This window comes from Phalacrocorax aristotelis, chromosome 2 (assembly GCF_949628215.1).
Source record: "Phalacrocorax aristotelis chromosome 2, bGulAri2.1, whole genome shotgun sequence".
Taxonomy (NCBI): Eukaryota; Metazoa; Chordata; class Aves; order Suliformes; family Phalacrocoracidae; genus Phalacrocorax; species Phalacrocorax aristotelis.
This window is the reverse complement of record NC_134277.1, coordinates 20,472,878-20,490,904: the sequence shown is the minus strand read 5'-3', so window position 1 is coordinate 20,490,904 and position 18,027 is coordinate 20,472,878. Positions and strand designations below refer to the sequence as shown.

Genomic DNA, 18,027 nt, shown 5'->3' with positions numbered 1-18,027 from the left:
GTTGAACTGAATCGAAAGTCTGGAGTCACCAGATCCACAAGATGGAAGAACAACTAGAGCTTTCTTTGGAAGTTCGAAGATTGCAGCTTCTTCCCTCCAGTAGTTATGGAAGCTGGGCCCAAACTTTTGTTGTACAATTTGCCTTGTCCTAGGCAGGGGTTTCCTAGCCAAATGAGGGTCTTCTTGCCTTCTCAGGGCTGTAAAAGGCAATGGAAATAGAGCTGTAACCCCGAAATGGGGTTTGAGAGGAAACACTGGAATGGTTTTAGCTAGTATAAGAAGCATTTTTGCAGGACAAAAAAAAATTGTGCACAGGATGTTATAGATGTATTAGGAATTCAAGCATGTACCAAAACAGCAACTATATATCTTTTCAATGCTCAGGGAAATGCACTCAGAATTATCCCTAGGTTTAATGTCTTCCTGCTGCAAAATGAACATGCAACATATAAAATGCAAGATAAAGTTACCCTTTTATTTTATTTTAATTCTGTTAACATATGGAAAACAGACTTTTAATGTAAATAAAAACCCCCAAACAAACAAAGGCAGATTAGTGATTTGTTCTGAAAAACAATAATGGGGTTGGTGTCATGTGAAGGCTAAATACTGAAACAGGAATCTGAACTCCGAATGTCTATTCCTTTCTTTGCAATGTATTGCAATGTGATGTTTTGAAAGTTATAGTCTCTGTTTATGCAACCTTGAGATTCATTTCACAGAGAAATCTAAGACATGATTCACATGTCCACTGTGTGAGACTGGCATATGAAGCAGACTGAAATCACTAAAAGAAATAAGTAAAAAAATGTTGTTGTGAAATTAGCAATTTTAAAACAGCAGGAAAACATAGCTCAGATTTTAGGTGATCTACCTCGAATGAACTTTCATCCATAGGCATCAAAAGAAAAAAAATAATTCAAGACTGAGTAGTCTTGTTGCTATGCTCCTGTACTAAAATTCTTCTTCCTTTAGTTGTAATTGTCCTCTCGGAAATCAGTTAACTACTATATGTTGTAATATATAATGTAAGAAGTACATCTAAGAAGCGATTTGTTACATCTAGGAGCACTTTCCAATCTAGTTATCAGAGCTATGTTTCTTGCATACAATTTAACTAAGAAGTTACATAGTTGTCAACTATGACATTTTTTTTCCAAAAAAGAACTTGAATAGAAAATCCTTTGTTCAAATATATTTACTGTAATTTTTCTGCATTTAACACATACCACAGAGGTGGCAGTGTAACCAGTTTTAGATTAATTGAAATGCATAATAATCTATTACGCAAGATTATATACGGTGGGCTTCAGTTCAGTTAGGTTTTAATTCTTCAAATTTCCTTCCAAGTTGCCCACTCTCAAGCAACATGCTTAAGTTCTTTATAAGTGCAAATAGACTCGGATGTAACTGCTAATTTGATGTGGTATTGCAAGCAGAGCATAATTGTGAGCAGGCAGACCAGCAGGGGAGTTCTGCATTATCCTGGTTTCACTTAAGAGGGCAAAATTGTCCAAGAAATTAATAGAAAATGCCCACTATTAAAATAATAAAAATTTAAAGACATGAAGGAAAGTAAAGACTTAAAAAAAAAAAAAAAGAGCAGCTGTCAGAATTTGACAACTGTTGAAACATACTGTTCTTTTAAAATTTGAGACATCTCTAAGTGCATGTTATACTTGTTGCCAAGAAAGTGATGCCTTCATTATTAAAAATATCACTTATAATGCAAGTGAGAGGAATTGTGTGTTAAGGTGAAATCTAAGGGATGGAGCTTGTCTCTGCACTGATTATCACAAAATACTGATATGACAGTTTCAGAGCTTCTCATCAGTATGTTAGGATATTAAACAGTTGAAGACAGTCAAACAGGAGATAAACTGAAAACAGGACAGAAAAGTAACATTATCAAAGTCATTCCAGCCAGCTTTTCCTCCTAAAAACTGATTTAAAAACACCTGTTTGAATACTAATACCTATTTTACACTACAACACTAAAGTAGAAAAATACTTTTTTCCACGATTTCTTATTTTACAGTCCATTAAATCTTTCTGCACAATTGCTCCTCCTTTATTAACTCAGTAAATAAAAGAGTAGTTTGACAGGAAAAAGGTTCAAAAACATAATAATTTTAGCCAAGTTTGTAATTTTGAAGTCATTTATCTAAAATTTGCAGTCTGCATTAGAATGTGACTGAGGCTTGCCCTTCTGTTTTCTGACTTCTGCACCTTTAAAAGAAGCTAATATATTGTGTTTGATATTCTGAAAATCATTTGATTACTTGAATGTTGGCATTTGAAATAAAATATGAATTACTTAAAAGCCCATTTAAAAACTACAGCATTGCCAGACATTTTAGCTGTACATTGTAGCACCAAAAGCTTCTTCCTGTCTTTTATTACTTTTCTGTTTTTCAGATGTGGATACCTTTATAATAAGTAATTAAGTAATGCTGCCATTAATTGAAATTCTATTATTATTAATGACGTTTCAGGGCAATATTACTAAATCGATGATTTAACTTGCCTCTGGCTAAAAATTAGCTCATAAGTTATTACACAAGCTAAGTATTTGAGATTATCCGGTTTTGTTTCATTTGGAGTAATTTCTTCTAACATAGGAGATGCCAAAATCTCTTCAGAGCATTTGCTAAAATGCCTTTTTCCTTTTTCAAGCTAAAAATTTTCAGGCATTTTAACATCTTTAAGATTCGCTTAAGATTCACACAGAAGACAACAAACAAAAAGTTTGAAATAGTGACATCTACTTAAGAGAAAATGGAAGTGGAAAAACATGCTATGAGGCTCTCACTTGCCAGTTAGGAATAATGGACCATTTACATACTTATGTCAACAGTCCTCAAGGTCCTGAAATTAGTGCCACATGTGCACAGATAGATCTCATGATAGTAGGTCTTTAGCACTGCTCAGGGTTTCAAAAACAATCTTTCCTATCTATTTGTATAAATACACAATCCCCTTTTTATTTAAGCTCAAAAACTGTGTGTTAGAAGTTTGGATGAGTAAAAGCACTGCAGTTCTAGTGCCTATTGCAGGAGATTCAGAACGCAGTGATGATGAACGTTCTGAACATCGACAATACAGACACATGGTAGTCTATTCTTCTGACCCTTTCAAATCAAACAGCAGACTCCAATATTTAGACAAAAAACATGTGATAACCAAATAAATATTTTCCCTTGCTTGAATCCCTAAGAGTCTCTCTCAAAGTGTTTGTAAAATGTTTTTCTCTCTATGAACTCATAAGTCTACCCAATTAATTCCTTTTCTTAGCAATGTTCTTTCTGAGTGCTAGCTTGTGGCTTCCGTGCTGCACTGCATTGGTGTTTGAGGGGAACGATGAGTAACAGAAGGCTGTTCTAACTGCCTCAGTCCGCCTGCTTGCAATATCAATAAGCTTAGTGGAGTTCTGTCTCCAAGAAATCAAATTCCTTTGAAAACAAAATAATGTGTGAGATTTAAAATAGCAGCAGACTAATTTGGGGGATCAGGTTTTTAATATTTCTTTCATAGAAGTACTCAAGACAAAAGGGGAGGTTCTAGATGTGTTGAAGTTGACAGGAATTTTTGTTATTGGCCTTACTGAAGTTACGATTTCACATTAAATTTAGAGACCAGTGATTATATACGGTTATACAAAGCTACACAACTTTGTTTCCACTTAGCTATAACCAAGTTCAATAGTAATTTTGCCATGAATTTACATGGGAACAAAACTAAGGCACTGTTTGTTTGAGTTTCTCACTCAACATATTAGCTACAGTACATGTGTACTATTGTTTATCTATTTATTATTGTGAGACATATTCCAAAAACTGCTCAAAACCACTGCACTAAGTATCTGTATGGTATCAGCTCCTGGATAGCTGAATATACGTAATATTGTTAAAGTTTACATTACTATTCCAAGCATTAATGCTGCAACCTGAAGTAGTCCCATCCAAATAACTTGCGCTCCTCCTTTCTGTCAGACTATTTCAGTACTACCACCAGAGGTTTTCAATAACACTAGGTATCGTTTGTAAGACACTGAAGCGTTAATCCCTCTGCTTTAAAAACACTAGAAACACTAGACCACAAGAAAAGAACGGAGACCATTCAAGCCATGATCTTGAGGGCCCAGTACAGCAAAAGAGAGCTAATGCTGACTATTGTAACTGCAGTTGCCATTTGGGACATGGCAGTTGCCTAATGCTGGAAGAAGAATGTTAAATGTTTGGTCATGCCTTAGGATGAAGTGGAAAAACTTTGCACAGAGTTTTTCATGCAGTGAGAGCTGCAGGACTGACAGCTACTGCATATCCCTGACTCCTTAGTGCACTCGTGTGATCTGTAGAAGACTCAGAGAGGCAGGTATGGTACAACTAACGCTTAGGAGAGAAACAAATGATCTGAATGGAATTTGGGGACAACATAAAATGAAGTCTTTTAAGTGAATTGCTGAATGATCTTATGCTAATTCAGAAGGAATGTGCTTGGAAAAATTAAGAAAACAAGGGTCATGGGTTCCTAGACTTCACCCAAATTTGGAAATCTAAGAAGTCTTCGATGATGGAGACTATGTTCCACCTTCAATTATCTATAGAATCTCTAGATGAACCTCTCCTGAAGCGCCATCAGGCTACTTCACTGAAACCTCAGAGAAACGTTGATTTTGAGAATATTAAATTTTCCAAGTGAACTAAGTTGGAGATGGAGATAAAACAAAGGGATCAGTTTCCTTTTAGAGCAATGTTTCAGCCCAGAATTTGAGGGAGACTGTCTCTCATTATAGCTACATGTGCAGCTAAGTCTGTCAGTTGTTTGCTCATTTGTGTGAGCATTACATACCCAAAGGTTCTCACAATTCAAGGTTTGGTTCATCTTTGCATTCACTTTACAGGTGGTGCCATGTCACATCATTCCATTAACTGACATGGAGTAGCCATAAATCTCAATATTAAAGAACAAGAGAAAGAAGATGAAGAAGCAGGAGGGAAGAGAAGAAAGTCCTGATGTTTTCCTACGACAGGGCATCCCTGAAGAAACTAAGAAGAGAAGAGAAAAAAAGAAAAAGGAGGCGGTAGAGGATTGGCTCACTTACCTCTGAAATCTCAACACCATTGCAAACCAATACTCAAAGGTCTGCAGAAAACAGAGGAAAGATAAAGGAGGGAATAAGGTAGAACTCAAGAGGGGAGAATATGACAGAAAACAAAGAAAAGGGGCAGAACAGCACTGGTTATGTTTGTCCTAAGGCTAGCTAACAGGTTAGATAACTGAAAAAGAAACAGAAATGCACCATACCTTTTCTTTGTCACTGGCTTCTCGAGCCACAGTAGAGCCCTGAAACAGAAAAAATGGATCTAAAAATGTGCATAAGTCAGAAAACTAATTTGAAAATGTTACGATAACAGGTCAAAAAGCAGATGAACTGCATCTTTCTGAACTTGAGAGCTGTTTTAAAGAAAGTTGATACAGTGGATAGAATGCCCCGGGGCTGCTGAACTGCTGCAATCACTTGAAGAAGATGTATCATGAGAGAAGAAAGATGGATTAAATCCTCAATTGCTCTACATCTACTGTCCTCCTGACTGCTGGAGCTTCTTCCTCATGTCTCATCCTCATTTTGAGACTATCACCCTGGAAGTTCAGTTTGCTTGGCAGACTTCTCATCTTTTTGTGCCAGTTCAGCTGCATGGTTATGAAATAGCCTATTCTATATAACTATTTGGACATATGTAATAGACATTTGAAAAGGATGTCACGCAATATAAACACATAAAAATATTTAAAAGGATCACAAAGTACAAACAAGAACAAAGCACCTCACAGCAACATGAAGTCAAAAGAAGAGATGCGACCAACTGTGGATTCACAAGATTTACGCAGTGCTTGCCAAAGACATTTTGGATTTTTTTTTCTGATTTATTTCTTAGCTTAAAACTAGAAGGCAATATGGTGCTTTCTGAATAAGCTGGAGGTGACAAAAAAACAGCTGCATATACTTTTTTGCAAATTTCTTGGAGCAAGACCACACCTTTAAGTACCCAGCATTATTTTATCATGTAATAGCACTGCGAGAAATAGAAACTTCAAACATGATAATTGGACACTGAAAGATGGGTAAATTAGCTCTATCGTTTGTTGGAAGGTGTGCATTGTGTAAAAGAAGTGCTGGAGTTGAGTCTTCCTAGTTTAAAGAACGTGAGGATTCCCAACCACATCTTTTTATACCATGGTTTATTCTGTTTGCAGACAGAAACTTAGATAACTTAGAAAGGATGGAAAGAAAAGATAAGTGGGACAGTACATCGTACTTATTATGTATGGCCCAGCAAGGAGGGTTTTCATTGCATCATATTGTTAACTGATAATAAAGCCTGGTAAAAGTCTGATGTTTTAGTTTACTGATGATACACCTTCTATGTTGTCTTCCGTGCTCTGACAGACTGCTCCAACAGACTATTGGGCCTGAAAAAAGATCAGCTGAAAACCAAACTGGAGGGGAAAAAAAGTGGATTTACAACAGTAAAAATAAGGGACATTGCCAAATTTGACAAAGAAGTCATTTGAATAAAATGCCTCAGTGGCCAGGAAAATACCTTTGAAAGTCTATACTGTTCTGTGGCCTCTCAGTATCTACACAGGTAGAGACTTGTGCTACAAGTGAGCTCTAAGCTGGTGTCAAAAATATTCATGTATGAAAAAGGACTCTGAACCTACAATCACAGATGCTGTTAGCAATGAAAATAAAGAAAAAGTGATTTATAATATACACACTATCACTATAAATCTGCTCAGTAAAGGAGTTTGTCTTGAAGAATAGTATGATACTGATGTTAAATTTAAATTGCAAGGAAAGTTTATCTTTAAAGCAATCCTGTCCAGCTGGACAAGCTGAATAGAGTACTGAAGCATTTGCAGAGGTAAATAACAGCAAGAGCTGTTGACACCAATGCTAGAAACGTCCTGTATATCACTTACGTTTCTTTCTCTTGTGCTTTTGTCCCTTTTTTGTAATGCATCTGGACATTATGATGCTTTAAAACACATACAGATCTCTCAAATAAATAATGATAAAAAAATCTTTCTTAGGTAGGGTCTGCTGCCAATAATACTAAATACCAAAGAGTCAACTGTTGACGATCTTACAAATCATGTTCAGTCAACTATCCAACCACTTTCTAGGTAGATACCTGACAGTAGGAAAGGATGCTGCAGTACATAGCATTACGAATCTCTTAATACAGAATGCTAAACAAACATCTTTAAACAAGTTTGCAGTTGCACTTATTGGTTCAACACACAGAAATTAGATGTATTAGAAAGAAGTAGGTCTCTAAGGGGAGACTCTATGGAGGAAATTAAAATACATTCCCTCAGGTAGAAAGACTAAGACTTTATTTTGGGCATTCATTGTAAGCACTGTCTATTAACTACTGGCAAAATTACAATGAGCAGATAAACCTTCTGAAACAAAACTAAAACACACCTTATGAGAAAAGCAACGGAAAATTTGTTTTTAAGAGCCTTCTATTTTTTACTTGAATTATTTTAAAAATATCGAATGAAATATGAAGCTTTTGTCGTAGTAATGTACTTTGTTAGTAGCATTTTATTGTTTTAAATGGTGATGACAGTTATTTATTTTATAAAAGCCCCCTGCAGAATGGGCTATGGCTTTCCATAATGTTGACAAAAACCTACAGGAATCAGAATTATTATTGTACTTATGTGAAGGGTTTTACCTTTAATGGCTAGTTATATTTAACAAACATACCCGGTGAAATTGCTCAGTTTAAAAATGCACAATGCAAATACATTTGTACAATTTCGATAAAACCGTCCTTCAGTTTTGCTAAACCTAGATGCAGAAGTAAACCAGTTAATGCTGGCTCTTACATAACACAATTTAAAATTAATTAAAATTCTGAGCAATATTCAAGCATCAGCGTAATCTAACACTAATATTAAAGATTTTCAGCTACTTTATCAGCTATTTCATCAGCAGTTATTTCTCACCTTTAAATCGTATTTTCTATAAACAGATAAACGATGGCTGAACACATTTCTTGTGACAATCATGTATACTTCAACTCCATCAACAGTAAGCCGGTACATGCCCAAAAACTGGGGAAGAAGTGTATTCCCATGACACTCCACAATAAACTGCAAAACCAAAAGAAAAAACCAGAAATGAGGATGGATACATATTATATAAATATATATTTATACATTTTTGAAGACAAAACACCCAGAAATAACACATCTGTTTGCTGAATGTATATTCGTGTGGAGACAAACCTTCAAAAAAATCACGCCAAAACAAACCCCTTCATCAGGAGGTTATCCTGCTTTTAGGCCAGTGTTTAAAAATTGAAATCTTGAACTGTGTAACTTATAACTCTTAACTTCTATAGACAATCTCATAGAGAGAGCAGGTTCCATTTGACACACTTTTCCACTTTTATGGCCCAAAAAGCACAACTAATGCAGATAACATATTTGGTACTGATGTCAAAAAACAGAAATATTTTTTCAAACACCACACTGCTGTATTTTGTACTCTGTTGTCCCAGATTATATTGAATTTGTATGTGTCTCCATTCTCAATATTTGTCTATTATGATGAACATTTTTGTTGCTGTCATCAGCAAGGGGTATTATTTATCATCACCAACTTTCTGCTAGTTCCCACGTGATGGTTGCATTTCAGGGTCAATAGAGTTGAGCAGTGAAGTGCAAGACCCTCTATTTTTTTATTTACGAATCATTATATTTCCTTAAGGTCACCATATTCCATTACAAATGGGCTATTAACCTTGAAAAGATTTGCCACCTGAACCTGAAACCCGTAGTCTTTTTTTTTTTTTGATCACGTGCCTTAGAACTAATAGTTCAAATTTTTATTGGAAAGACTACTGGAGGAAGCAGAAAAAGAACAGACTACATTGATGACAAGAACTACTGAAGAATGAATATTTATTCCCAAAATAAAAACGCCCATACCGTATTAATCCTAAAGCCAACTCAAACACATCCAGTCATATTCTGTGGAACCAAGGAAGAGTTAAACCACAATGATGCAAACTAGAAAAGGACTCACCTGCTTTCCTCTTTCTATAATTACCAAATCTTAAATAGAGGAAGTTGGAGAAAATTTAAAAATTCAAGTCCCAAATAGGAAACATGAAAACTAAGCAACAGTCAGCCTTTAAAGCAGTTCAGCTTTTAAATATTTGTTGAACACTGAAGCTGCTCTTTCTTTTGTGCTGGAGTGACTTGATAATTAGAAACACATTATTCTAAAATACAGGAGACTTCAGAAAAAGTTAACTGAATAAGCCATTTGAATTGTTTGACAAAGATAGCTAGTATTTGGTAATCAATAATATAACAAACCTCTTGGAAGCCTAGAGATATTGCAATTTTGGGCTCCTCTGCTAATTTTAAGGAATTTCTCTCACTAACTTTATACTGGAATGTGCATGTATCACATACAGACTTCCCTTTTTAAAATGACAAAATAAAAATAGAGATATTTAAGAATCCTGAAAACAATCCTATCTATCAAGAAACAAAGGGAATGAACAACAAAGATGGAAATTGTTGACTGTGAGTTGAACATAATTTTGACTAACAACAATGACACGCAAGCTCTGTTGAATCTTGCTGGTACAGTTTGGGCTGTAACACTCCTTTCTGCCTGCCCTGTAGCTGTGCTGCAGGTTACAAGGCCTGAAGCAGACAACACAGTCATGATGCAGTTGTGCCACTTCACAGTGAAGCATTTTTAAACTCAGACTACCTATGAATGGGCTAAACATCTTCAGCCACCGCAGAGGCTCAGTGAATGCAATCAGAACCTTAGGAAGGCAATATGATTGTGCGCCTCAAAATACAAAGAAGTTTGACAGTAAAAGGCCACAAAAGCAATGCCAGTCCTGAGCAGTGCACAAAGATTGATCAGTTTGCACCTGAGACTTCTGAGTTTAACAGATGCAAAAGTCAAGTTGGAGTTCTTGAATTGGAGGATTTTCAACTATAGGGTTGTTATCAACCTCACAAAACAGTTATGTTACAGGATACGTAGCTCATTTTGACCTTCAGTAGTTTCTCTTAAGATCTGATCATAAAGTGAAATTAGAACTATTAATACTGAGGTTACAGAAAAGTTGTTTAAAATACTAATCCCTATTAGTCAAACGACATTGATTATTTTGTTATAAATGTCAAGTACTTGCATATGTCCTAAAGATAAATACTTTTCTAATGCTTTATAGAAGGTGGGAAGGGTTGTTCTTATAAAAACATTTACTGAGCAATCCCTTCTCTAAGATGATCAGGTTCTACAAGGATGACAAAAATGGGTCTAGCTTCCAAAAAGAGTTTAGTGCTGCAGAATTTCAGGCCACTCAACTCTTTAACAGATCCAGCCATTCCTAATCTTACAGCTCTTAACTACAGAATTTGAATTAAAACAAATACTATTATTCCAATTTTCAAAATGGGGATCTGAGATGTGGAAACTTTATCTGAAACCAGACGGACAGTTTGTGCCATGTGAAGGAACAGCAGCTAGGCATCTGGAGTACTAGCCTAATAATCCCCTGCCCTCCCTCTCAGCTGCGAGGGTCACAGTCTTGACACTTAAACCATCTCTTCAACCCTAGATATGGCTAACTCTCCAAGTTTAACCTTTCTGGTCCCCCAGTGTCCCCATATGTAAAACAGCAATGTCATAAATACAGAACATGTGCAACATACCCACTGTAATAACATAAAACAAATCCTTTGGGCAGCAGTATACAGTCCCCTCCCAAACTGCTCTGTATTACGTAACAAGGGAAAAAGTAATTAATGAGAGTCGCTGAAGTCCTATTTGTAAGTTAGGGGTAGCCATTTGCTAATGCTGTTGTTTCATGTTAATATTTTGCACACAAGCTTTCTGAAGGGGCAGTGTTACTAGCATGCAACACAGGACATGAAAAGCTCTGCTATACAGCTCTTCACTTGATAAAAAGGGACTTGGCCTTGTTTTTGCAGACTTCTAAGAGACATGCTCGAAGCAGACCATGTACCGCAACAGTTGTTTCCTACTTGCTGCTGACTGTGGACACTCGTGCCATTGCAATTTAAAGAAAAGCCCCTAAAATGATTTCAGTGTTTCCCATGACAGCATTTCTTATCCTGATGGGGAGACAAAGGAAAGAGGGAGCAATGCCACTTGCTTTCAGCATCTACAAGGTTGGTCTAGAACTTCCTACCTTTGAAACTATCAATCCCCCATATCTGCATCACAGAGGAGGCAAAACGTGTCATCTGTTTGGGTGGGAGTCCAGCAGGACTTGCACTGGTGACTGTGGTTGGCAGATTTTCAATTTGTCCATCTTGATATAAATGAAGGAGCAATTTAGTCACCTCAAGGTGCTTTTTAGGAATGATTTCCTGAAGTTTCCCACTCACAGCTGGAATAAAAGTGAGCCTAGAAAATAAGCCAGTACATGCTTAACAGGACTGCTAAATTTCAGTGAAAGAAAAGACCTTCACTCCTTTATGTTAACTCTTTCTAAAAAGAACATTAGAATGACTCTATCAAGCAGCCTTGCTAAATAAAGCTAATACTTAGCTAATACACTTACAAATCCTTATATGCAGTAACAAAATCCATCTTTTCTAAAGAGTGTTGTAATAAACTCCCCCTCATTTTTTGTTAATTCAATTTTCATTTTTCTGCACAGCATGAGGACGATATTACCATTAACAAAATAAAGTATCATTAGCATGTTAACACATTTTATCAGCTGTGCAGCATAAGTTTCAAATATGTAATTTTCTGAGCTCTCTTGAACCCCATGCTTAAAACTGAAAATTAGTAAGAAATTCTTTATGACCCTATATTCCAATTAATTTTTGCATAAATACAGTTTCAAGATTCCTTAATAAGAATATAACTTTTCCTATCTCATTTTACATGAAAAATAAGATTCTGAGCTTCTTGTTTCCCCATGGTAATGCTAGTAAGGTATCAGGATGACTAGGAGATAACAGTGCATACAATTTATTGGCAAAGAAATAATGCCATTTTTGGCTCTTTTTGGAAAAAATACTGGGTAAAATTCCTATTCCTCCTGTTTATCTTCCTCCCCTTGGAGATAATCTGTGGAATGATTTCACGGCAGTGAAGACTAAATCCCGAATTATATCTATCTTGGTTCTATGTGAAACCTCAACATTCCTATTTCTCACAGGTAGCCCTTTTTTGCAAACATTAATTCAGAAATACACAATATGCTCATTCTCCGTTACCACTTTAAATATTGTTTTCATGACTTCCTACATAATGATTAAGGCAATCATCCTTAAATTATGGAGTGCTTATGCAACAAGTCCATAAATTCATTACGATCCTTTCACTAAGAAATGGAATGGCAAGTCATATATTTATTTAAAAACATTTTGGACATTGTGAAGGACAGAACAAGATGCTGATACTCCTTTTTTGGGCTCAGCTTTCTCTTTCAAATCCTCGACTGCAATCACAAATATCTTCCACCAATGGGCTGTGTGCATGTGCATTGGTGTGGAATCACTGCCAAAAAGCAGGTTGAGAAGTTGTCCAGAATTATATCACATTTCAGAATATTCTGATTATTGCCATTTTCTTGAACCCTAATAATTTCACAGAAGGTTATCTGTTGGGTACTTAGGTGGCACTCGAAAGGATGAATTAGCCAAACTACAGCAGATAACAAAGTTACAGATTTTCAAGGCATATGAAGTTGTTTTCTTCCAGTAAGTCATGTAAGAAAGTAATTTCATTCAAGGAAGTGTTCAGTAACACTTCTTTGGTTTTCAGATACAAGTCCTGTGATTCACCACCTTACATTTCATGTTGTTTCAGGCTTGGGCCAGTTTTAATTTTACTTCAAAGCGCAACGTAATCTAAATGTTACCACCATGTGCAATTATGCAGGCTGCAGATCAGCTACCAGGAACATTATGCTTGGTATTGCTACAATCAAATGAATCACTGGGCGTGCTGATTTCTTCTGAAAGTGCTGTGCACAGCATCAACAGCTTATATAGATAAAATACAATAAACATATAGAAAACATCTGCTGGTGAAACCCAGGCCTTAACAGAGCTAGTGCAGCCAAGTCTATTCTGCCATTTTGTGCAGTTAGATATTTACCTATGAAATTTCACATCTTTCAGTGAAGATTTTCGATGTGTTTTTCAGTAACAGTTCCAGCCCATCGTTGTATGGCCCTTTTGCATATTGCCCTTTTGCAATTCCATCAAAATGCCCACTTTAATGAGTTTCCCGTTTTCAGGGTCACCTTTCCTATAGGAAACAGTGGCCCATGGATGCAGGTGAAATGTAGATTATTTGTAGGAGCACTCATACATTCTCATCTCTACTTTTTCTGCTTCTCCTGTTTTTCTTATCAAAGCTCCTTTATAGGATGGTCATCTTAGTACAGGGCAGAGGCCACATTCTGTGCCGCCTCTTGATTCGCACAAGGAACTGGCTGAAGGGCTTTTCTCAACTGCATTTCTTCACAAACCTCCCATAAATCTTCACCTCCTACTACATTAGGACACAGAGAGAGTGAGGGTCACTGTTACATTGTATGTATCCTCCTTTATGCACATTTGTGTTTAAATAATAGTACATTACATTGCCCTGTTTTGCCTTTTAGCCTACCCTTTCCCTTCTTCTTGTGATGCCTACAGGTACAAGTCATGAAGAAATAGGGGGGAGCTGGGAGGAAGCAAGCCACTGACAGCCTGTGCAGATAATGACACAGAGGGAAGATGACACAAACTTAAATGTAGCTCTGCTTTAGCAACCTACCAGCTTGATGGCAGCCTGTCTCAGTGCAAATTCCTAGGCACTAGTCCCCACTTTTCTGGGGTATTCTCCAGCGTATGTCATCACCAATTCTGTGACAAAACGGCTTTTAGCCTACAGTAATATTTTTTCTATCTATTTATGATTTTAATGTTTTCTTTTACCTTCCAATTGATAATCTTGTGCTGTTCCTTGATTCCTGTGCAGCCTTGAACCCTGCTCTTGGTGCAATTTCCCCTTTTCTCACCTTATTAACTACATATTTTTCCCTTTTATTTGCCTTCCTGTTTCTTTCATATTTTTTTCCTCTTCAGAGGCTAAGGTAATTTTCCCCCCCCTGCTTTTGTTTTCTCCTTTATGCTGTCATCTCCCCTTTTTAGCTCATTCTATTATTTCCTTTCTTCCCATTCACTTCCCCATCACTCCACTGTTTGCTGCCTCCGGTAAATGGGCAGTCTCTCTCCTTTATCCTTTACCACTATTCACTATTTCTGCTGGTTGCCAGGGAGACAAACAGGCAGTGCAATAGGTGTCAGTTCTGCATACAACTACCTGTGTAGGGAAGAGAATGTGCAGTCAACAGGGACGGTCACCTATAGAAAACCTAAAGGGTACCTATACTTGTGAGTAGTTTTATACTGGAAGGCTTGTACGCTAACAATTCCCTCTTGTTCACGTGCTTTGAGATGGCTTCTCAATTCCTTTTCTTCACTGAAGTCACCTGGGTGTCAGCACTGAGGAATAATAAATCCCTTTTGAAGTCCATTTTAATGAAAAAGGAAGAAAAGAAAAAAGCGTGCAAAAGGTGGTGTTTTTTTCTGAGGCACTCAAGTTGCTTTCATTTTATTTTTAAAAATTTCCATCTTGCCCATCATCTATTCTCCAAGACCACAGGATTCCACTTCTACATCAGTTTACACCAACTTAATTTTAAAGCAAGTTTAGCTCACTAGGAAGGACAGGGTGTCTTGATTCAGACATTTCAGAAACTACAACATCTGCGTACAGAATTTTACTCAACTGTCACTGATTTCTGTCCCTGAAAATCATATTTGTAGTTTACAAAATATCCACATATATACTAATATCTACATTAGTACATTCTGTATTTTACATAATTACTCAATACATTTTTTGCGCAGGCAAGTACATCCAAAAGAAACATATAAACATAGCTTGAATATATGCTGGAATGAAAAGTTTTCCTTCAGGAGGAAGCAGGGTATTACCTCTTCCTTAAACACAGGGTGAAATCCTGGCAATGCACTTATCACAGATGACTTTGCTGAGCTCTCCTTTAACAATGCCAAAGGGAGCGGTAGGTTTAACTCCAGTTTTCTGGTCCATGCTTTTGGGGTCAGGAGCATAGGTTTAAAACAAAGCAGCACTAGATTTGGAGGTATTTCAAATGAATATTTGATTTTGTCATCAAATACTACTGAAGTATTTAACACAAACATGCTTGATTAACTTACAAAGTTTTAAATGCTCAAACTACATCTGAGAGCAGGTAAGCCCAATATAGCAAAGCCTTCTAATATTTCAAAGTCTGACCCATTTGAGCATAACAAAGGTTCTAATGCATTTGACAAGTAAATGACATTCAGCTGAAGTAACACCTGAAGAGTAGCGGGAAGGGTTCTACTAACTGATAGCATAATGGTAATATAAGCAGCCTAAACCAATCGCAAATTATCATTAAAAAACAACTAAAAAGCAGCATTTTACATTATGTATCAGAAAAAATTACAGTAGTTAAAAACTGGTTAGCATGGAAATTCACAGTATAAGAACCTAACATGTCATATATGTTTGTATTTACCATCACGCTTAGAAACCTAGCTGGTTCATGCTCTAGGCCATTTTGTCTTTAAATGTAAATAGAAAGCTGATCTATGCACGATGGACTCTATAGTCATAAGTAACAAGATGCTTTGCAACTTTAAGCATGGAGATATTCCCCCCTATTTGTGTAGAAGTGATGGGCTTAGACATTGTGGGTTTTTTTTTTAACTTTGCAAGAGGAAACAATGTTCTCTAGTGTTCCTACTCAGTACTAAAAGCGTCAGACTCATCTGATGAGTTGACAGAAAGTGTCAATGTTTAGACTGAAGCGTTCACCATCTGTCTGAGGTTGTAGGCCTGACTGCCATGAAAAAAAAAAAAGGCATCACATCAGACAGCGTAAATGGATGAACATAACTCATAATTTTGGACAGCAACTATAATTTACAATTGCCAGGACTATTATTTACAATTCAACAGTTTTAATTTTAAATTGCTATATATACTTATATGGTGTTTCTATAGTAACTTCTTCTGACATTCCTTCAAGACTGGTTCACTTTTAGTTACTTACACATTTCTAGTATGCAGCCTTGGGCTTGGAATTTGATCTTTTTGGTTTTAGTATTGATTTTTTTCTTTTAAATTTTAAATAGTGGTAATAATACTGTAAATTGGGATGCACCTGACTTGGTTACTTTTGTAAAATGCCACGCGATATTGCAATAGAACTCTACCCAGAAAAGAGAAAGCTAATAACAGCCAAAATAACTTGTTTTATTTTCACTGCTGACAAGTTACTAGCCATTCTGTTTTCTGAAAATAACCTGATTTCTCTAAGGTGTACAGTCACATCCATTATATCTTTGGTCAATTAAAAACTAGGCAATCTAGACTTGTATTTTTAGACTTGCAAGCATTTACAGGCTATGCACAATTCCTGCTCTTTTGTAAATACCTAAGTAATTAGAGTATGTAATTACAACCTCAGTTCCTCACAGCTCCAAGGAACAGATGGATTATTACACCTCCAGACAGATGGAGAGAAGGATGGGAGGAACTGGATGGGTTTGAGGACTATACGGCTCCATGATCTCCAGTTACTGATAAAACAGCCTTTACTTCTACTTTCCAGTGGCAGTCTACATGTCTCTTTCTAACCTTTTGGTGACTTCACAAAAAATCATTGGTACTTGGAGTTGGATTTCGGAGGTGTTCATGGGAGAACTGCCCTGCTATGTTTCTCTGCTGACAACACAAACTCCCAGATGCCTCATCAGTAGTTCAAAATGATGCAAGAAGAATGACAGGCTGTTTTGCAAGTGCCAGGGACAAAGACTGTTTTGGTGAATGAAGAACATATCCAGTCTCTCACACTTCTGACTTGACATGGTTTCCTCCCCACTATCCTTTCTTTAAAGATAGCTGTCATCTTGTACTTATTGTTAAGCAGTTCAAGCAGCCTTGGAAAACTTTCATAAGGCTTGTTTGGTCCCTAAGCAAGGACAGATACTTCTGAGGTCTAGAATGATTCTATCAGCTTGGAGCTATTAGCCTTAATAAGGAAACAGGTGAGTAAATATTATGTTTTAAATGAAACTCATCCAGAGTTTCAACCTGTGGAAAACACCTGGAATGAATTTGTAGAGGGGAAGGAAAAAACAAAAAAAAGGCCTGAGAGAGGAAAGAGATGATCTGTCATAAATGGCATGGATTTAACTCCTAATCATGCCAGAAGTAACTGGAAGATAATTCCTGCTTTCTTGGGCAGGAGAAAGAGGATGCAAGGTAAGATACCAAGGGTTCACAAGTTACTGTTCATAATGGATAGATGATCTATCTTCAGGTCCTTTAAGGGTACTAGATCTCTAACAAGGGAGAAACAGTCTTCTAAAATTCACATGAATCACCTCTCTAGTCTTCATGCACCTGAGAAAGGTTATTCCTCCCAGGATGATCCCCTGCACTACATAACTGTGTCTGAACATGTCTGCATGCTCCCCTCCTCAGAAGGCTGAACCTTTCAAATACAGCTCTACTCTAGGAGCAGTCTGCCATTGGGTATGATGTAAAGGCATGCCACTAGAAGGCCCAAACTAGTGCCAAACACAATCACACCTGGGCTGTGAAGCACACTTAGCTGGGCCAGAAATTTTCACGTGTAGTGAGTGCTGCTGGCTATCAGTGAACTGAAATCGGAGAAAAGCCAACAAGCAGACTTTTCCCTAAAAATCCCATATTTTGTACCTTTGTGTGTAATTACAATTAGCTGCTTTAACTGTAGCAACAAGTACAATTAAGGAAAATACTGGGCCATAAGGGAAGTGTTTAAATCAGTACAGGGAACTTGACATTTCCTCTACTGGCAGAAGAGAATATGC

At 36.8% G+C, this 18,027-nt stretch overlaps 1 protein-coding gene across 1 annotated transcript in view; it reads right to left on the bottom strand.

Annotated features, from left to right (window-relative positions):
- The window catches only part of PIP4K2A (phosphatidylinositol-5-phosphate 4-kinase type 2 alpha), a 119,322-nt gene that overhangs the window by 13,222 nt on the left and 88,073 nt on the right, over positions 1-18,027 (bottom strand). Inside the window, exons 5-6 of the mRNA XM_075082663.1 lie at positions 8,026-8,172; positions 5,308-5,346 (exon numbers count right to left, since the gene is read on the bottom strand). Of these exons, the coding sequence (XP_074938764.1) occupies positions 5,308-5,346; positions 8,026-8,172 (186 nt within the window). The remainder of the gene's footprint in view (positions 1-5,307; positions 5,347-8,025; positions 8,173-18,027) is intronic.